Raw genomic sequence first — 21472 nt, forward strand, 5'->3', positions numbered from 1 at the left:
CAACAACCGGGATGCTTTCAAGTACGAGCACTTTTTAGAGAGCAGCTGCATCAGGATTAAACAGGATTGTGGAAGTGGGATTAGCCAGACAGAAAGCCCTCTGGAGGCTGCTGACTTCTGCAAACCGAGCTCCTAAATCTTTATTATTATTTTTTTCTTCCCCAGGAAGATGCCTTCAGGAACACATTTAGAGTCAGAGGGAGGGGGAAATTAAACATGGGTCTGATGTAACCGGGCTGGGGGTAGTCTGGCTCCTGGTGCTGCTCTCCTGCTCCTGGGAAGCCCAGACTCAGAGGGGTTCATTTGGTCATTGCGTTTTCACCCGCCCTCCCATTGCCCAGCACTGTGAGCAGCATGAGGAGCTCAGTGCAGAGCAGGTGATCGATCGGGGAGTAGAACACGGCTGGGAAGACAAATGGGTGGAATGGGTCATACAGAAGATGGAAGAGAGGAAAACTATAATCCATTTAGCGAGATGAGAAAAGACAGATCAATAGATATGAACTGCAAAGCAGTGGGGACAGACTGAGGACAACTGTTTAACTTATCCCACCTACAGACATGGCTCAGATTAATGCTCCCACTGCTCAATGAGATTCTTCACAAAGCTTAATCTCAGAATGGCAGGGGTTGGAAGGGACCTCAAGACATCACCAAGACCAGCCCCCAGGCTCTCCCCAGGACCAAGCTTTCCGTGTGTCTCTCTTGCCACCAAAAGGATAAATCATGGGAGCCCATTTCTCCTCCCGTTCAGACTCAGCCCCTGTTCCCCATCACCCCATGGCATGTGGCATGTCAAGAAAGGCAGAGAACACAAAACCCAGCCCTTCCCTGTGCCCAACTTACATTTAAAGGCTTTAGGTGAGGTTTCGCTAGTCTGAATCTTTGGGGCAAGCATGCGTTTGCCAAAAACCTGAGCATCAAAACTTGCATAATCGAAGGTGACCTTGGAGTACTTCTCCAGCTCCTTGGCCAGGTTGGCCCGAGGGGTGGCTGGGACCATGTTGGGCCGGTAGCTTCCGTACTGGGGGATCTCCAGCTGCTTCACAAAGCACATAGGCCTGAGGACAAAACAGCAAACACCAGTGATTTCTCTTTTCCTTGGCAGCCCACAGCAGGGGCTGTTGGGAGGGAACTGATGCGATGGGGACGTGCAGCTGCACCTTGTCCCCAGGGGCTGCTAGAGAAGAGGTGACAATGACTTTTGCTTTCCCTCAGCAAGTCTGCACCTGCTTTAGGTCTCTTGGTTTCTTTTTTCATTTTTTCCCCCACCTTTTTAAACCAAAAGCTAAGGTGTCCATCTCATGCAAAATATTCTTGCAGGTTGCTGCAGTGTGGCAGTGCTTTTCCAATGGCAGCATACCCAGGTGCCACTCTCATATGGGTGCCGTGACAAAGGACAGCACACGAAGGTGTGGAGACTCCGTTTGGCTCTGATACCCCTGCAGATCTACAGCAGCAATGAGCTCAATGCATGGCCACACTGAGCAAACCTCTCCCTGCCTGCAGAATCCCTCTTCAAGCCCTGTTTCTGCTGGGTTGCCTATCATGAATCAATTTGTCTTGCATATAAATCGTATATAAATGGCCCATTGTTATTCTCCTTCCCATGACCTCTTTCCACCAGTGAGTCCCCAGAGTGGGAGCTCCTTGGAGCATGGAGCGTCCTCGTGACACGCTCAGAGCACGCTGTGCCCATCGTGGGCTCCGCTGCAGATAAATAAGTAATCACCCTAAATGGCCTTCCTTTGCAAAGCACCAAGCTCTGTGCACCGGGGTGTTCAGCAATCCTGGGGAGCAAATAAATAAATTAATCACACCTCGGTGCCTCGGTGGGAGTGCTGCCGTTTCTCTCCTCCTGCTCTCATTGCAAAATAACTAACCATATTACGATCCATCTGTAGCCTCGTGAATCACATTGGCTATGAAAGCAGGCATCTATCAGGGACATCCTTACTGCAAGACAGCCCTTTCTCCCAGGAAGAGAAAGATGGGTGAAATAACAAAATAGATGTGAGCGCTTTGGCACTGAGCATAGGCTAAGGAAGGAAAGCGGATGGACTTGCACGAAACAGCAATTGAGTGATTTATATCTCATCTAAATCTCCTCCTCCCCCTCCCTGAGCCCACCCTACTTATAATGCTAATATAATAGCCATCATTCTCCTGCAGTTTGCATTGCGGTGCTATCGGCACAAATGCCTTCTGCTGCACTGCTAAAACCCTTTGGCCTGTAGCCTCAGCATTAATTGATGCTACAGAAACAATTCATTGTCCTCAGTGCCCTCCCTGGGATCATCAATTAAATATCTCCCCACCTTAGCAAGACCTATGATCATAATAACAGGACTCAGCAGTATCAGGACACAGCAGGAGCAAGCCGGCTGCTGCTGCAGTGCTACTTCCCACCCCACGTACCTGAGGATCCGGTCAGAGTTGGAGCTGGGCTTTGAAGGATCACCAGACTGGGTTTGTTGCTTTTCATGTGATTTGGCTAATTTTTCAGCAGCAGCAATGGGGCACCCAGATAAACTGCGAGTTAAAAGAAAAAAGAGTAAAAACGAAGTAGAGTGTGAGGGATGTGCATGGAAATCTTCATTTGCTCCAGAGCTACACTGAGCCCATGAGAAAAACATCTGCCTTTAAGGTTTCCCTTGTTAGTATTATCCTAATTTACCATCAGTCTTGGCCAGCAGAAAAGCAGACAAACATCAAGTACCCAACCTGTCCCCTCCTGACCCCATCTGACCTGGAGTCCCACAGCAGCAGCATCTAAACTCCCACATCACCTGCACTGCAGACTAACAGTAGCCTGAATATTGTGGAAATCCCCAGAAATCCTTCAAACTGCCACACCACCAAACACAAACATCACTGGGCATGGGCACCCTCTGCTCCACATCTCTTCCTTCAGCCCCCACCTGCACCCACAGCATTGCTTTGCCCCACTGCCCAACCAGAAATCATAGAATCACTAAGGTTGGAAAGGCCACTAAGATCATCTATAACCCAGCCATCAACTCATCACCACCATACCACTAAACCATGTCACTCAATGCAACATCTACCCTCATTCTGAACACCCCCAGGGACAGTGACTCCACCACATCCCTGGGCAGCCTGTGCCAATGCCTGGCTACTTTTTCTAATAACAAATTTTTCCTAACATCCAACCTGAAATCACTGCTCCATCCTGCTGCCCCGTATTACTCTTTGCCTTATCATAGAACCATTAAGGTTGGAAAAGACCTCTACGGTCATCTAGATCATTAGAATCATCCCTTCTTCACTCACTCTGCTTACAGCATTTCCAAATGTGAGAGCTATAATATAGGAATAAACCCTGTGACCCCAGGGCTGTGCCCTGCTGGCCCAGCCATTATACAGCAATGGAAGATGGTACCTCCTGTGCGTGTTGCGGTTGCTGTTGACGTGACCTTGTCCTGTGCAGCCTGGCGTGGGGCATTTCAACACATTCTCATGCATCGCCAAGACTTTGGAGAAAGCAAGGGAAGGGAAGAAGGGAGGCAAAACATGATAAAGATCAGAGAAAAAGAGAAACAAACCACAAAAACCAACCCAAATCATCAAATCTCAGCTTCCTAGAAGTCAGGAAATGTGAAACCCTTCAATTAGAATCTGTTCGTGGTGGAGAAAAGTAGATTGACAAGGCAGCATTGCTCAGGTCAGTGCTAGATTAGCATCTCCGTGCATAGCCGGTGCTGCCTCCCTGTTTGCTGATTGCAATGCAGCTCCCCCAGCCAGCCCCCACTGCCCGCTGCTGTTTTGGAGACAGTTCTCCCAGTTTCAGGTAGTTTTAAGAGATTGAAGCTGTATCTCTGCCTTTATCCCGAGGTCTAGCCTCTGTTTGATTTTCGAACATTTTAATCTTCAGGATTATTGCTTCCTGCAGCGCTGACCTTAAAAGTAAAGAAAATAATTTGATTTGCAAGCCTTTCTGAAGCACGCGCCCTGCGTTATTTATTTATTAATATTTTTTTCTTGCATACAAGCCTGTGTGAAGATAGCTGCGCTTCCTCCTTGTTTCCTGCAGCTCCGTGTTTATGGCAGGTCTGCAACCTTTGAAATTACTGATAAAGAAGGACGTGGTTTTTTTTCTTTCCTTTTTCTTTTTGGCCTATTATGCCATTATCATAAACATAAAACATTTATTTTTATGTATATGCATAAGGAAAACTGTTTGGAACGCTGGTAGAGAGGTAGAAATAAACTCTCCTCATGCATCTGTATATAATTATCTGTTATATTGATGATAAATATTTTCTGCAGAAGAGAAGCATCTCAGCACAGCTCTTTGTGAATTTCACAGCAATGAGAGAAGAGGAAACTCAGCTGCCCTCCACATGTTGAGCACCTCCTCTCCTTTGCCATATGGCAACACCACATTTGGATGCCAGGAAAGAGCATTTTCTCCTTCTCCCCAGAGCGATAACCCAAATAGAGAAAAAACACAAGAAATTCAATGTAAGGATGGGAATTGTTCAGCACGCCTCTGGAGACGAGCAGTCAATTTTAAAGCACCTTTGATTTTCAGAGAAGGGACCTTATTCTCCACAGGATGGTGCTAAAATCTTTAAGAAGGTTCTGACTTTCCTATAATCACCATAGCATTTCCCGTTAAGATTATCACCACTTTGGTGGGGAGAAGCATCCTAGAACGGTTTAAAAAAGCACTGTTATCCCACTGGGTACCCAACCATGTACTTACTCTCAGGGGGGATCCTGTCTTTGTGCGGACAGCCAGAGAGGCTGCGGTGGTGAGGGTAGAGCCCTGTGACGTGGCCGGTCCCATCACAACCAGGTGTTGGACATTTGATTTCTCGCTTCTCAGGTCTTGAGGGATCTAAGGGTTGTAGAGAAAGCATGGAGGTAAACAAGTTAGCAGTTTTGGAAGAGAAAAGGTGGAAAGGTTTGCAATGCAAGTGTTCACTGTTTGCCCTCTATCTATGTCCTCATTTCTCTGGGCATAGAGAAATTGTGGCTAAATTCCACGCATGTGTTGTGAACTCTCCCATCAGCCTACTTATCCTGAAGGTGAGTAGGTCTGTCCCTGGGAAGAACAGTCATGTAGATTCATCCCCATGCCCCACCTTTGCCATAGTAGCTCTTTCGGATGCCGTCCAGTGGTTTGCTCTGCTTCTCATCGACCTGGAAATGCTTTACATGCTCTCCTGGCAGCCGGCTGGGCTCCCTCACAATTTTCACCTGCTCAGCCTTCAGAGCGATGGCTTGTTCCAGCAGCCCCAGGTTCCCCCTCGTCATCATGTCGTACATTTCTGACTCATCGGTCACCGCAGACTTCTGGGAGTGGGCATCATCATCTTTGTCATCGTCCGACCGGACCTCCACGATGACTGAGTACTCGGGCTTAGGGCTGAACTGCCCTTCACAGTGACTTTTTTGCGTGTCCTGAGAAGTGTGAGGAGCTTCTTCACAGATCACTTCAGGAGCCATTTCTTCCTCCTCCTCCTCCTCTTCTTCTTCCTCCTCCTCTTCTTCTTCTTCTTCCTCTTCCTCATCTTCATCATCATCCTCATCTTCATCTTCCTCATCCTCTTCCTCTGCTTCAGCTTCCATGCCCTTCTGCAGCTTGCAGGACTCTTCGCAGTTCGTGTCATCCTGGTGCTCCGGACATAACTCACTGCTGCGTTCACTAGTGACCTCGATGACTTCCTCTGCATCCTCAGTCTGGATGATAATCTCCTTGTCGCACTCCTCCTCCTCCACAATCTCCTCTCCCGCATCCTCATGGACCAGGTGCACAACATTGGATGGTGGCTTGGATACCTGCAGCTCAGCTTCAGGCAGCTGCCCTTCGATGGCGAGGGTTTCCTCTGCTATTTGGCCTAGGTTTAGGAGAGAGTTGGCGATTATTTCTTGGTAGTTGCTATAGTTGGCCTTGCTGGGCCCAGACGTACTTGTTGCTGGTTTTTGTCCATAATGGGCTGATTTTGCAGGGCTTCTCTCTGAGAAGGTTGAGGGAAGAAGACAAAGGAAAGAAAGAAGGGATGGAGAGAGGGAGGGAAGGAAGGAGGGAAGGAAGAAAAGCAAAGGGAAAAAAAAATAATGATATACATTTATAAACATCCATGTCTTTTTTAAGCTTAACTGAAACTACAGCCTTGCTGTTATACACCTTGTGCAGTCTAATTTATTGAATTGGGGAATGGCAGATAAAAAGCAGATTTCCTCATGAAAGCTTTAGTGGTGCTCAGATATGCACTGTTTCCCAGAACCCAACCACCATCAGCTATCTGTCCCTCATTCCCAGTGCTCCCCAAACAGGGGATCTGCACTGTGGGGTGACACCATGCCAGGACCCTGGAGGGCATCTGGCTTGTTTGCTTGTTGCTCCTGCCACTAGAGAGCAGATGGATGTACAGCTCTTGCTCCAGGGAGCCCAGCCAAGCCCACTGGCACCAAAGGAGGACTGCAGGCTGCCATCCTCATCATGTAGAGAGCTCCTTTGTGCTTTCCAGGAGTCACTCCCCAGGGAGCATTCCTGATGGAAGAGCTCTCACTTCGAAGACTCCGAAACAATCTGTGCGTAACCCATCACAGCTTAACCAGAGCTCTGCTGCTGTGCTTCCACCAAACATAATAACTGCAGGACCCATCATCGTACATGATTCAGAGGAGCTATAACTCTTGGTTATTAACACTCAATGCCCTTTATTCATCTACAGAACACAGCTCTGCAATCAATAATGACAAAGCACCTTCTGCTGGCTCGGGGCTGGCGGTTTCTTCCTGCTCTACCGCCTCCACCTCATCTTCCTCCAGCGTCCCTTCTGACTCCTCAGAGCCAGACTCTTCCTTCACCTCAGCCTCCTCGCTGCCATCACTGTCGACGTTGTAGCCTTCATCCAAGGCCAGCTTGAGCGGGTGGGATTTGCGCTTCGACACCAGGTGTTCGGCCTCCGCATCTTGAAGTTTCCTCTTCTTTGCTAGAGGGCAGCTTTGCAGACTGCCAGTGGGATTAAGGAGCAGAGAGGGGGCATTGCCCCGGTGAGAAAGGCATGTTTAGGGCATCTCAATCAGACAGGCAAAGGCAAAGAGGGTAAATACAGGAATATTAAAAAATATATAGGCATTTTTCCATCCCCAATTCCTCCGACCCAGCCTTACCTTCTGTGTCTTGCATACTTTCCACGGATGTGTCCTGAGCCATTACAGCCTGGGGTTGGACAGCTTGGGAAGGAAGCAAGAAACCATCAAGAACAGCAATAGGGCTGGGAGAATTCACTTTCAATCAGAAGTGTATAAACTATGGTCTGTCAAACAGGTTCTGTGCACGAGAAACAAAATAGCCACAAAAGGGGAGATAATTTCCCTCAAATGCTGCAGCTTGTCCCTTAGAAATCCAAGTGAGGAGGGCAGGAGAGCAGCTTTGCAGTTTGCTAAAAATTAATGAAATGACTCACCCCATTTAATTAGATGAATGGTTCATTATAGTTTTATGAGTATGTTTAATTAAGGATTTGCATGTGTAAGAGCAAGCCTTTAAAAAGCAGACAACTACTGCTTTCTGCTTCCCCACCTGCACTCCACGGCCTTCTACACCAAACGTGGGGTTCTTGCTTGGTGGAGAATGGGGGTCCTGGCATAAAGACATCGGGGTCCTGTCGAGAAGTCCAGGCTGGAATAGGTTGAGGATGCTCATCTTTTAGCCACGTTGCCACCAGGAGGCATTGCCCCAGAGCACCCACAGCCTCACTTCTGCAGGAATGGATGGGATGGAGGTGCCCAGATCTCCCCAGATCACTGCACTTGTTCCTACTGCTCAGCAGAATAGGACTTGTTAAAACACTTCCCTGGTGCTCTGGGCTAGCATCCCTCAGCATGGGGCCACACTCTTGCCCTGCAGAGGTAATTAATCCCAGCTCCAGAAACAAGAAGGGCCTCAGATAAGAAGCATTAGAGCAAATATTTTCTGGGAAAACCAGATTACGGCATTGATTATAGGATGCCCAAGTGACTTGCCTGATGTCTGAGGGATTCTGGAGACGTGTAGGATTAATAACCTCATTTAGCACTGTATCACCCTTGGCTCAGGAAGCTGGAAGCACTAATGAAATCTCTTGTGACAGCACAAGGAGAGAAGGCACTGCCAGCTCAGAGGGATCCGGCCAGCCTGTTAGGCTAGAAGTAAAAGACATTGGATGACACTAAATAGCATGAGGTCAGGCTTTGGGTTGCAGAATCTCTGCTCTCAGCAAAGCCCAGCCCTTGCAAAAAGCTTGGCATCAGGTGGATGGGAGCTCACTGATGGAGCGGTAGCGCTCCATGCACTGGCAGGTTGGGTTGTTAATGGGCTGGCCCTACACAACACCATGCCCAGCCCAAGTAGTTGCATTTGAAGATAATTTACCCTAAAACCAGGACATGCACGACTGGCAGCTTCCCCTTCTGCTGATGATCTCCAAGTCTATTCCACTTTAATGTCCCTCAGGACCAACTGAGGCTGCTCTGTGCCCCATACACATGTTGAAGTGAACACAGGCAGAGGACAGAGCGGTGTTTATGGCACAAGCAATGTGCCCAAGAAAGGCTTCATTCAGCAGGAAACAAGGGCAGCTCTGATGAAGATGTTACAGGCTCTTAGAAGCTTTCCTGAATCAATTAAAGCTGATTTCCCCCACCTCATTTTTAATGTGGTGAAATGAAGCCTGTAGTAAATAATAAAAAAGAACAAGTCGGGCGGCTCAGATCGGGGTTTTCCGTAGCAGGTGGCAATTTGGGATGTTTCCAGTGTGTTCATTTAATCCCTTAAAAAGCCACAGCACAGAGGTGATGCTCTGGGCCAGAGCTTCCCCATCCCCTCACCTCTGTCCCCTGAGGGGTATCGTGAATCTTGGCAGGAATCCCAAAACCAGAAAGAGGTTTTTGGGGTCTATTGAGGCCGATCTCTTTCCCTGCCTCAGCCACTGCCCGACCTGCTCTCCCCCTCCCGAAGCCTTCATGTGTTTGACAAAGGGGCCGCTTATTGTTATGCAGACCATGCCCTGCTTCCAATTAGTCGATTAATCGTCCAGTTAATCAGGCAATTAGGTGACAGCTGCAGAGATGGCTTTGTGGAGCACTCTGTCCTGCCCCTTATATATGTCACCTGCTCCAATTACCACCTCCACTCAAGTGTTCAGCAATAAAAGTTGGAGAAGTGGTGCACCCGCCGCTCACATCGCAGCTCTCCAGAGTCATCGGGGAGTGGAGGAGCAGAAATGCTCTGAAATTGGGTTGGTTAAGGTCCAATTACTCTTTGACATGCACAGCTTTCTAACGGAGCTTCTAGGGAAGGCAGCCCTTGCTATTAGTGCCTGCCCAGGTTAAAGACTCCTACCTCTCACATAGCCCTTACGCAAGGTTTAAAGGCAGCAGAGGGGCTGGGGAGGCTGTTATTTATAATGAGAAGCTCTGTAGGGCCACAAAGGCTCCAGCTCTTTTGGCTGGTGCTCAATGCATGCCAATGGTGCTAAATGAGTGACAATAAGACCTTGGTGGCCAACAAAGGAACACAGGACCAAAGGAGAAGCATCTGGCCTGAGAAGTGATGTTGCACTGAGTTGTTTCAGTGGCAAAATACACGAAGAGATTTTACCCTAATGTTCTTGTAACACTAAATGTGGGCATCAGGCCTTGCTGGAGTGGATGGAGGTTCTCTGGTCTAATGTAACCCATCCAGAGCTTGTGATTTCATCCCTTTAGCCCCTGTGGTTCCTCCAGCATGTGTTGACCAAGGGGTGCCCCAAAGATTTGGGCCACAGTGAAGCGTCCACCCATGTGAGCCATCCAGCAAGACCTCCACCCATCAGCCCCATGGGTTTGCTCCCCACACCAGGTCCAAGCCTGATCAGAAGCAGTGAAAGCCCAGCACAGGGTTCTCCATCCCTCCCACCAGCACCAAGGAGGAGGAGCAGGGTCCTTACCTCACCTCCTGGCTGATGAGCTCCGTGGGCACTGGGTATAGGGCAGGAGGCAGCAAGGAAAACAAAGACATGGTCACAAACCCACAACGTGTCTGGGCCCCCACAGGGCATCTCCCCTTGCAGGGGATGCTCTCCTAGATTTTTGCCTCTGTAGGCCTCCCATTTGGAATAGAAACAACAAATCTCTGCCATCATTTCCTTCATGGCCAGTGTTCATGCCTGCTCTTAAGCATGTGAGCACGTTTGCAGTATCAGAGGTTACTTCTCTCATTAAATGACAACTTAAACAACTTATAGTAGTGCTATACTGATTTACATGCAAAGACTCAAACACCTATCAGTAAGGAAAGAGCTTTCTCACAGCTTGTTTGCCTATAGAATATGCTCCTTAATTAGTTTTTGCACAGTTCACTGCTGATTTGCTGCAGTGACCACTTCTACCTCCGTCACATCACCAGGCACATTTTTCTCCTCCCTTATCACACAGGCAGGGCTTTTAGGGCAGACAGTGTCTTGTAGGGGTATTGGTGATTATCCTTCATTGTCAATAAGAGGACATCCCACTGCTTATAGCAACAACATGCAACATCACATCATTGCTGTAAACCTCCCATCCAGCCAAGAATCCAAACAATCAGGAGGGGAAAAAAAAAGCCCACAACATGAGCTAAATTTGCCCAGGCTAAAAAACTATCACACGCTTGCTCAATTTGTTTGAGCTAATTGGGTTTCCTGGGATCCAGCTCCCAGTGGGATGACTCACAAGCTTCAACAAACTGGAGGCACGGGCAAGTCCCACAGTGCATTCAGTAAATTACCTTTTCACATCTAGAAACCCAGATTAGAGTGTGGTGATAGCAGGTTGCGAGAAAATAAATAGAATCAGGCCACTCTCATTAGCAAAACTGAGCAAGCACTTCTACAGAGGTGCAACAAAACAATGAGACCCACATAATCCAGCCTGATTCAGCACAAGTGGATTTTGCTTTGGTTTTTAGAAGATGCTGAATGGTACAGGGAGAAATATGGGCCAGGGTAAAGTGAGGTGGTCCGGCACAGATACAGGGTGAATCTGCAACCTCCACCTCCATGTAAGCCAGCCCCATTCATCCCTCCCCTCCTAATTCCACCTTTGCAATTAATCAAATCCACATCCATAAAAATGAATACAAGCTACAAGGGTGCTGTGCAGCCACCATGCGAGGCCACTGGGCCACCCTAGTGATGCACCACGCACTGCATCGCAACACCTCACCTCCTTCGTGAAAGAAAGCACAGGATGAGAGAGCTGCACGTATTTTAACGCTGGAAAATAACAAGCAATCAAGCTTTGCATTAACAAGTTCTCTGTCCTCACGTCCCTGCCGACAGCCCTGTTTGCTTCTGCCGCATGCACTACTTCTGCCAGGCACACTCAGATGTGCAACTTCAAAGCTGCTGGCGGAGTGCGCATGATGAAAGCCCTGGGAGCTGATCTGAAGCTACAGCGATTGCCATCCCATAAAGCAACGCATGCAAAGGGGCTTTTGCTTTTTGCCTTTTTTTCTGCTTTTTTTTTTTGTTTTGTTTTTGTATTTTTTTTTTGTTTCCCCTTAGGTACACGGGATGATGGAAAAAAGGAAGGAGGGTTAAATATTACAAGGAGCCATACAAGTTTGTGGCTGAGAGTTTTTCAAGGCTCATAGACAAAGCTCATCAGAGGCAGAGATTTAAAGAGCCCCCACCCAGCGTGGACCTGGCAAAGCAAAGCCCTTTTAGGACAAGCAAAATGCAAGGAGCTCAGGGACAGCCAGCTGCTCACCTCTGACGGACTTCGATCGTGTGCGTGCTCTCTTATCATCATTTTCTAAACTCATCTGGAATGGAAAGAGAAGGTAATTGTGAAAAGATAGCATGGAAATTATCGCCAGAAGCAATTATCCCGTGTGGTTGTAGCTCTGTGTAAATAGCTGAAACAGCCCTTTCTTGCACTGCTTGCAGCGTTAAAGCCAAAGTTATTCATTTTAAAGGTGGAAGGAACTATTTGAACACCTAGTGTTAGCAACTTGATGCTAATTTCCACATCCCAGGGCACGGGGAGGACTCTCTACTGGTAGGGACTACACAGTTGGAATTGCCCCATCAAAGACAGCCATGGGGTCCAAGAGCCTCTTGCTAAGATCAGAACAGATTTTTCAGGATTCACACCAAAACAAGGGACCCAAAACCTGTGCAAACAGCCACCAAACTTCAGCATTCTATGAATATTTGGTGGAGCAGATCCTGTGCCCAGGAAGGGTGACCCCCTCTTATAATGCACTAAAGAGCATCCTCTACTCTGTGCTCAGATTTGACACAGAGGCTGCATCTAAATAACCCCTGCACAACGTGGACATCAAACAGGAGGGTCTGCAGGGAATGCGGGCATGAATAAGTAACATCACGGACTTCAAAGCACTTGCTATTAATTAAACATCACAGCGTGCCATGAGGAAGACTGAAATGCAGCCAGCACTCGGCTGCAGCACGGTCCCCATGCCATGGTATGGATGAGAGAGCTGAAATTAGTCATAACCAGAGTTGGTAGCAAAATCAGAGGGTGTCCAGGCAAGGGGACATGACGCAGCCAGGATAGCAGAAATGAGATGCATTTCACTTGTGAAATTGCCAAAGGGATCAGAGAGCTGATTTAATGCATCACCACTGTCCTGCCCAGGGGTATCGTGGCTGCTTGGGTGAGTGTTGCCCAAATCTCACTGTGCAGCCATCCAACAGGAATGGGGCCCTGAGCAGCCTTATCTGCTGGGTAGCAACTAGCCTACAGCTGGGAGGTTGGAACAAGGTAATCTTTAAGGTCCCTTCCAACCCAGCCATTCTATGATTCTTTGTTCTACAATGAAGGTCTCACGGTCACAACATCTGAGTCAAACACCAACAGGGTAGACAGAATGGCAATATGAAAGGCAGAGAATGAGAGCCTAACAGATTGGGAAGGAGGTGGTTTTGGCTTTAATGCAGAACATGATGTCCTGGGACATTTCTTCCTGGGAAAGAGAGAAAGAAAGAGGGCAGAGGGCTGCTTCCAAGAGGGATTTGATGTAACAATAACAAATGCCCTTCAGCACATGCTCTTTGGAGCACCCTCTACAAGTCCAAGCTGAATCCAACCAGCTCCTACACCATCTCCAAATGAGGAAGTTTGAAAAAAACCTGAAGCAACTGATGCATCCTGTCAGTATTCAAGTCTTGGCACCACGGTGTAATGCTCCGCGTTTATTACAATCTTCCCAATAACACAGCAGACAATTACTATAATTCCTATTTTTAAAGCCCCAGCTCCCTACGGACCAATGGCTCACGCTTAAAATGCGGAGAGGAGCAGGTGTCAAAGGGACTTCATTACATTTATGAGCCTTTCAGAGCCGCCCAACGTTCAGCATCTTGCTAACACCATGCACTGACAATGCTACGTGGAACTGCTTGTGCTACACCAAAGTGAATTTCAAAGACTGGTTTTTTGGTAGTTGTGTTTTCTGTTTTGACAGCAGTCCCAGGGACTGTTATGCCTTCAGCTGGTGCCTTGGCAATGTGGGTTTCATGATAATAAATTATTTAGAGTCAGTATGGGGCAGGCTGGGGGCAACCGAGACAGTTCACGCATCATCATTAAAACAACCTAGAGGAAGGGACCAAAGGGAAAGCATTGAAGCTCTGGTTCTCAGAATCAGTTGCAGGAGGTTGCATGAAGCCACTGCCCTGTGGTGTTCTCAGTGAGAAGCCCTCCAGACAGCACTGCAAGGTGAAACTGCAGGTCACACCGTGTTTGTTTGTGGTCCTGGAGACCACTGGGGCACTTATATTTGTTCTCCCTCTTGCTTGACTAACAGCCAGGCTGAGAAACTCCCTAGATTTCATTATTTTTTATCACTTAATGGAAAACTAGCAATTAGAAAGGAAATCTGGAAAGAAATGATTGCTAACAGATGCTGGCCTCTGTGTATACACGAGTTCAGCTAGGACAAGGCAGGTCTGTACAGCTCCTCCTCACTTTAGAAGCCTCCAGCAAGTCTCCCAACCCTCTTCCATAGGACCAAGCAGACAACAGACCCTACATGGAGTCAGGATGCTCACACTGTGGCTCAGCCACATCACTGAGGGCACCCCTGCATCCTTGATGCCTTTCCTCCTGTCCTGTTCTCTCTGAAGGTCCTTTGGTGCAGGAACAGTTTATCACTGTGCCTTGCACAGAGGATCTTCCTGGCATAACACAAGCAATACTGATGGCATCCTGATGCCTTCTATCAATAGGGCTCAGAGAGAGAAACTCAAAAGCCAGTTTAACACAAGCACTGTGTGAATTTTAAGAGCCTCATCACACAGTTGCAGTCCTGCTCTGCTCCCAGGACCACAGCGATACAGTGTGGGAGCAGCACAACAGACCTGACGTGTAGTCTTTACTGACTAACTACAGAGTTGATATTTTCATCTTCTCTTATCTTAATACACGTTTACTTTCAGAAGGAAGACCACAACAGTAGCATAAAACCTCTGGAGCCTCCTGAGCTCGACCGCCCAGGTGCACTGCGCTCCAGCAGCTCTATGCAAATACCCCATTAAGGGCTATGCTGAAATTCCCCAAGGTCAGCAGTAATACTTTATATGTATTCAAGAGCAGCACGGAGCTCAGAGAAAATAAACACGCTGAAAAAGCTCTCAGCCGGACAAAGGGAGGTGAGGATTCAGCAGGAATATTTATTTTGCTCTGAAAGCAGCAGAGCTGCCATCGGTGCTTATTTGTGGATATTGCAAATTGCCATTTACAAGAAGCTGCATCTGAGGGACAGACAGAGTGAGCTTCTGTTTTAAGCTTTAAAAACCACCAAAGCCAGATTTTCTCAGCAGCAGGTAGAGCAGGAGGAAGAAAATGACAGAAGAAATGTTTTCCTATATAAAGGTTGAAAAGTGATTTTCTACTTGGTCTTCCAGCTCAAATGAGACCCTTTCTCCAGTTCAAGGGAACAGGCAGTGCCAACCACCTAACCTAAAAAGACCTCTCATCCACTGCAGGAGGGCAGCCCAGCTCTCACAGCCCTATTTTAGGGCTTTGTTCAAAGCCAGGGTGAGCTAAGGGAAAAGAGAACAGTGCATGGGAAACCTCCACTATCTCCAGCCTTGTCCCAGCAGTCAAGCTCTTTCAGGCTCTTATCAAGGAAGACCAGTTTGCTGATGAATTTGAACTCCCTTCCCTGCCAGGGATCGGATCATAAGCCTGAACCAACCCAAAGAGTAAAGGATGTGACACCAAGGTCTGGCTGGATGACTGCCCAGAGGACTATGGGAGAAATTCATGTCAACAAAACTACCCCTCAGCACCCACCCAATGGTAGGGATGAGTTTGAATGGCTTGGTCCAATTCCTCTTCAATTTGATTTTTAGTTTTCAGAATGGAATCCCTCATGGGATACCACAGGCTGCATGTGGACGGAGGCACTTGGACCTGGGTGACCAAATGTGCTCTTGCTCCCTACAAAGTGCCACAGCATCAGCACTCACTGCAGGAAACGCAGAGACCATCCTGCTGTACTTTCTCCAGCTGCTAATCTTTAAAGAAAATAAGAAGGGACAGAGGAAGGAACACTCCTGTCTCAGAAACCTCCCTCTGCTTTCACAGGGGGATGAATGTTGCTGAAAGCTTCCACACCAGCCCAGGAGCTGCTATTTTATAACCATACTCTGAGGCAGAGTTTTTCCCCCTGCTGCTTGATTTAAATCCTCCTGACATCCCACCTATCGTAAGCCCCACTCGGCTGAACAAAATGCTGTCTGCCTGAGAAAGGACGCCCTGCTCAGCAATCTCAGTCAGGAGAGGATGTTACCTTGACATCTTCAGGTGAAAGAAAAACACAGCTTGCACCCCCCCCCCCCCCTTAAATAAGAAGATTGCAGCCACGTTGCAAACACCCTCCTAAAACTATACTCTCATTTTTTAGTCGCCAAAAGGATCCAATCCCATACACATACAAGAAAAACTACACCAAAAAAAACCTCAAATTAAACATTTACAGAGTGCTAATGCTCTGCCGCTGTAGCAGCAGCATCTTCTGCACGAGTGAAGCAGAGCAGAAGAGATGCTTCCAAGCATCACACTTGACACAGCCCCAGCTGCACCGTGTGCTGCACGGCGCTGGCATTCAGGCTGATTTCATATGCAGCAGTTTAAGTCAACATACACTTTCTCCTCTTGACTGTTTGAAAGTGCTACGGCAGGCAATCCAAACGCCATTTCACGTGCAGAGAGACCTAAGTGGCTCAGTATGTACAAACTGCTCTTACGCTGAAAGAGGAGAGATAGGGAAGGAAAAAGAAAGGAAGAAAAAAGAAACCCCACAACTCATCAATCCCATTGTTTTCAGACATGGGAATAAGTCGCCATTTTCATAACATTATACTCAAGAGGCAGTTGCTAAAGCGAGATGATGAGCACATCTCCAAAGAGGACTCTGGCAGCCCCTGTCTGAGCACCAGGGGCCTTAACTGCACCATGGAGCTCGCCAGGGTTCAGGAAAATTGGGATTTAGGAGGAAAAGATTCGTTTCCCTGCCAGCCACTGGGGCCAGGATGGATGCAAGCATGCCAGGTGCAGTTGGGTGCATGCATGGAGCACCCCCCTCCCTGACACCCTTCAGAGATCCTATTTCAGACCTGGCAAGAGAAATGCTACCCTGTGCCTGGAATTCTTGAGAAGCAGAAATAAGTAAAGGCACCCAGTATCCTGCTGGCTTTCCAAGCTGCACATCCTGGAGGTTGCGAGCCATAGCTGGCATGGAAAGCTACAAATAAATATCTGTATTTAGGTGGTCCTACAAAGCCAACTTGTGCCAAGACCAACACCTGCAGGCACCTGGTCCCCAGCATCCTCAAATGCTGCTCCCACTCCTGATGCCCATTTACACTGTGTTGAAGTGCAGCTGAGCAGAGCACAGAGCTTCAAGAAATGGTTAACATTAGCAACGTGCTTGGCAAAGGCAGAGCGCTAGATGAGCACCAGGTACCGGGTACATTACCTTTTGTAATCATCACTTTATTAACATACAACAATCTTATTAAATCTCATCTAAGTGCTTATTTGGCAGGTTCAATAGAAAAGCCTTAATTGAGCTGGTTTTAAATATAGCAACAACTGCTTACTCTGCTTTCTAAGAAGGTGCGAGCGTTCCTGGCAACACCTGCATGCAGCTGACAGCTTGTTAGCCATGAAGGATGTGTGCACTTGCTGCTGATTTCTGCTGCTTTGGGGTTTTCCCCATGGCTTGGTTTGTTATCCCTCTTTCTACACCTCCAAACATGAGTCACCCAAGGAGGGCATCCTCCACCTCCCAGATGGGTCTCTGTCTGTCCTGGATGCTGCGCTTTGCTACCCAGGAACTAAATGGGGCCGGAAACTCCATTTGCGAAATGAGCAGCCCCGTTCTGTGCTTAATTAAAGCTTCCTCATCTGCTGGCAGCAGTTCTGTGCGAGGTTTGACAGCACTGCCTGGACCTCTTTCATCAGCCACAGCTGCAGCCGGCAGTGGGCGGTGGGATGAATGGCACACTTGTCCTTGTGGCTTCACCTGGCCTGTGCGGAGCTTCTTCCGACCAAACTGCAGAAAGAGCCCATTTTTATAGCCCTGGGACCAACCTCAATATCCTACTCTGAGCTGTTCTTGAAGTACGAGACCAGGGAGGAAGAGAAGATGCAAATATCTGGCCTCGACGCCAAATCTTGGCAGCTGGAAGCCTCTCTGTCTGCACAGCCCATGCAGGAGGTTCAGCTCAAACAAGGACTTCCAGTTCCTTCCCTTCCTGGGGGTGAAGCTGCATTCCCTCCCCCCCAGCCCAGCTGGTCCAGGAGAACTGGAGCAGCACTTGGCCTTCATCCTGCTGCCACCATCCCAACAAAGGATGCTCATGGGGCTCACCTTGATGCACGTGCCGTGCAGGCTGGCGGCTCCCTCGCAGCTGCTGATCTTCTCTCCGCAGGTCCACCTCTGGTTCAGCAGCTCACCCCGAAACTCATTTTCTGGGAAGGGAAGAATATGGGGTCAGGAGGATGCAAAGTGGGGGTGCCCAAGTTACAGCTCCTGACGGCATAGCAGGGAAACACTATGGGAAGCACATACTTTATAAGCAGACTCTTGGCACTTTCCCTTCCTCTAACACAACTTTAAACACACCCAAAGTGTTGGTGCCAGCCCTGCAGCACACAGGTGGCCCCACAGCTGCGAAGCTTCCTCTCCTGCATGCAATAATGGAAAGCATTTGCCCCAGGATTGCAAGTCCCCAGCATCACAGCTCACTTGGGGAAATGAGGGTCACTTTGGGTGCCACCATCCCCAGCCTTTCCCTTCAACCTGTAATTGCAGCTCCCCATGGCACTGAGCAGTGAATAATGTGCTGCCTGCTTCCAAGCCCCCCTCCATTCATCTTCTGCTGGTAAAGCAAAGGAGAAGAGCGAATCCCCAGCAGTAGTCACACACTGCATGCTGCAGAAGAGCCCAGGGCAGCTCAGGGCTCTGTGTCTGCTGCCTCAACAGGCTCCCACGCTTCCCTGATATTTCTATTATTTGGGTGATCTCAAAGCAAAAGCAGGGAGAAGGCCAACATACACTGAAAAAAGATCTGGAAAAACGTTTCCAGCAATGGATAAGTATCATGGATAACTTGCTGTGTGTGTAAGACACCCCCTGAGCAGCTTCATAAAGTTACAGAATGGTTTGGGTTGGAAGGGACCTTAAAGATCATCCAGTTCCAACCCTCTGCCATGAACGGGGTTGCCAACCACAAGATCACATTGCCCAGGCTCCCTTCCAACCCAGCCTTGAGCACCTCCAGGGATTGGACATTCACATCTTCAGAGCTGCCCTTCCACCAAGAAGTTTGTAGGAGAACACACAGCAAAGACTGAGGAAAACACCAAACCTCGCCTGGGTCTGTTCTTTATCTCCAGGACACTGAGGAACAGCCATATCCCACAGTGCTTTTAAAGATGTACACACTGAAGGACTGGGACAACTCGATCCCTCAGTCACATCCAGCTTAAAGCAGCACCCAAGAGAGATGACGGTGAAAGTCACCTTTGTGCATTAGCTGTAAAACCCTTCTGAAGCCAGAAGAGAAGTTCAGAGGACTCTAGTAGGTTTCATGGGAGAAATGCCTGTGCTGGAGACCCTGCTCCAATCCCTGTCTGAAGCACTGGGTCTCCACGAAGGGCACAGGGCTTGGAAGCAAAATGTGAGAGCTGCTGAAAGATTGTTCTGCTTCAGAGAAGCTCTGAGGAAAGGAAGCAGGGAGGCACAGATGGCCAGGCAAAAGATGACAAATGAAGGAAGACATGGGAAAGAAGCAAGGAAAGGACATAGGGAAGGAGAACAGAATGGGAAAAGATTTATATATTTCAGTAAGAAAAAAAGAGATGTTTCTGTAACACGTACATGGAACATTACAGCCTGCCTGCTTGTCTGAAGGGAGACATTTCCGTAAGCTGTAGGCTATGAATGTGCCAGGCTGATGGCACACTGGCTCCCAGCCTGCTCAGCATCCTCCAGGCCCACTCCTTGTCCCTCATCCCAGCCCGGCTCAGGTGGCTGCAGCAGCTCCATCACATACGAATCAGATTTCCCCTGCTCTGTGCTGCTTACATGCATCTGGTCTCCAGGGGGGATCAGCTTGCACGCACTGTGCCCTTTCCCCTCATCTCCGGACGTGGATTCAGCAGAAATACAGCTCACTTACACGAAGGATGCTTATTAACCCCTGCCTGGACCACAAAGAGGGAGATGCAAGACATCACCTTCAGAACCCTATTTTGCCCATATGAAGCAGATCTCAGAGGGATCCACACATTCTGCAGTCCCCTCCTGGGAGCCAGGATAGCCAAAGATACCAGCCAGGAGCACTTGCATCCACTTCCCCTTGAAAAACAGCCCTAAGTGCTCCTCTGTCTGACAGACCCCTGCCTGATGTTCACATACAGCCTTGCCCTGCACTCTCCACCCTCTGGCCAGGTCTGTCTCACTGGTTCCCTCATTAAAAAGGTTATTTTCCCACCAACATTTACAACAGTCCACTCCAAGACATCACCACATCCTCTTCTCAAACAGTTTCTTTCCCAGTCTTTGAGACTATTTGTCCCTTCCTCTTGTTCAGAGACAGCCACTGGGGAGGTCAGTTGTGAACCAAAGCATCATGAGATGGGCAGAACCTGTAAATCCTTTGGGTCAGTGCTATCAGCTCCAAATGAGAGCTGGGTGCTGTGAAGGGAGAGCACATGCAGTTCAGCATTAATCAGAGTTGAGTGTATTTTACTTTCCAAGGAGAGCAAGTGCTGATGTGCCACAAAAACAGCAAAGCTCCCCAGACAGCAGAAATAACCCCCCAAAAGATAAATCCATATAAAACTCAGGAGTGCAGAAGAGAAGCAGAAGGTGGGGCTGGGGGAGGAGGCTGCTGGGTGGCTCCAGTCCCAGCATTGTGGGCAGCAAACCTGCCCCCAGGGCTGTGCCAAGGGCAAGGATGCTGCAGCAGAGCAATGGGGTGAGAGGCTGGGTACTGAGGAACAGATGGGGAAAGGGCTTTACTGCCTCATATCCACATCGCTGCGTATTTAAACTGAAAGGCCAGAAGAAAAACAGATCAGTCTTCATTTGTTCCCCCAAGTGCAAGAGGAAGGAAGAGAGTAGGAATTTTTCTTCATCATCATCCAAGCACATTTTTCATGAGAAAAGTGAACCCTGAGCACACTGCATCTTTCAGTTGGGGTGCCCTACCAGCTGATGTGGGCTCACTGCTCAGGGCCGACACAGCAACAGCCCCTTTTGGACCCCTTCTTTCACATGAATCAAAAAAGCCCACATAAAAACAAGCCTCAAATCCAAATTCATCATCTCTGAGCTATGAAAGTCACCAGTGGGTGCCTCTACCATCCCCAACACCCTGCACTGCTTGCTGGCTCACTTTGCACTGTATCACCCCTACCTACCGTGCTCTGCACACAGAGCTGCACTGAAGTCGCTGCTTACACATGCTGCTGCTGAAGGAAATGCGTGGTCTCAGCCAGATACTGAGAAATATTGGCTCTCTCACCAGGTTTACAAAGAAATAAGGGAATATTCTATTTAATCACAGGGCACTTGAAAGTCTCTGCAGGTTCCCCTGCAGCTGCAGCGAGGAACAGCGATGGCATGGGGTGAAATAACTCCCGCATCCCTCTGTGGAGGCAGCTGAACACACACTTCTGCTTCTGCTGCCATTACACACACCGACAGCGAGGCATAAAGGCAAGGAGCTCCCAGCAGTGCCAAGTAGAATGGTGCAGGGCTGCATTTTCCTCACAAAAATCCTTGAGTTCTTAATTGCCCTTCCCAATATTTCTAAGAAGTCTTGAATGCCCTCTCACAGCACAGAAATACCACCCATCCAATGCAACTGTCACTCTTAGTGCAGCAAAGCTATGTTCAGTGCTTCAAATTTAACTTCCCAAACATGCTTTTAATTTAAGATTTAAT

At 48.4% G+C, this 21472-nt stretch overlaps 1 protein-coding gene across 7 annotated transcripts in view; it reads right to left on the bottom strand.

Annotated features, from left to right (window-relative positions):
* Positions 1-21472, bottom strand: part of MYT1 (myelin transcription factor 1) — a 50531-nt gene that overhangs the window by 14575 nt on the left and 14484 nt on the right. For 6 of the 7 annotated variants that reach the window (XM_015881709.2, XM_032448584.1, XM_015881707.2 and 3 more), the window contains exons 2-11: positions 17888-17988; positions 11749-11803; positions 9948-9978; positions 7150-7212; positions 6741-6988; positions 5112-5987; positions 4730-4864; positions 3404-3494; positions 2419-2532; positions 847-1061 (exon numbers count right to left, since the gene is read on the bottom strand). In XM_015881709.2, the coding sequence (XP_015737195.1) occupies positions 847-1061; positions 2419-2532; positions 3404-3494; positions 4730-4864; positions 5112-5987; positions 6741-6988; positions 7150-7212; positions 9948-9978; positions 11749-11803; positions 17888-17988 (1929 nt within the window). The remainder of the gene's footprint in view (positions 1-846; positions 1062-2418; positions 2533-3403; positions 3495-4729; positions 4865-5111; positions 5988-6740; positions 6989-7149; positions 7213-9947; positions 9979-11748; positions 11804-17887; positions 17989-21472) is intronic. The other variant, XM_015881708.2, reaches the window with a different exon arrangement.

The sequence above is a fragment of the Coturnix japonica genome, chromosome 20 (genome assembly GCF_001577835.2).
Source record: "Coturnix japonica isolate 7356 chromosome 20, Coturnix japonica 2.1, whole genome shotgun sequence".
Classification (NCBI taxonomy): Eukaryota; Metazoa; Chordata; class Aves; order Galliformes; family Phasianidae; genus Coturnix; species Coturnix japonica.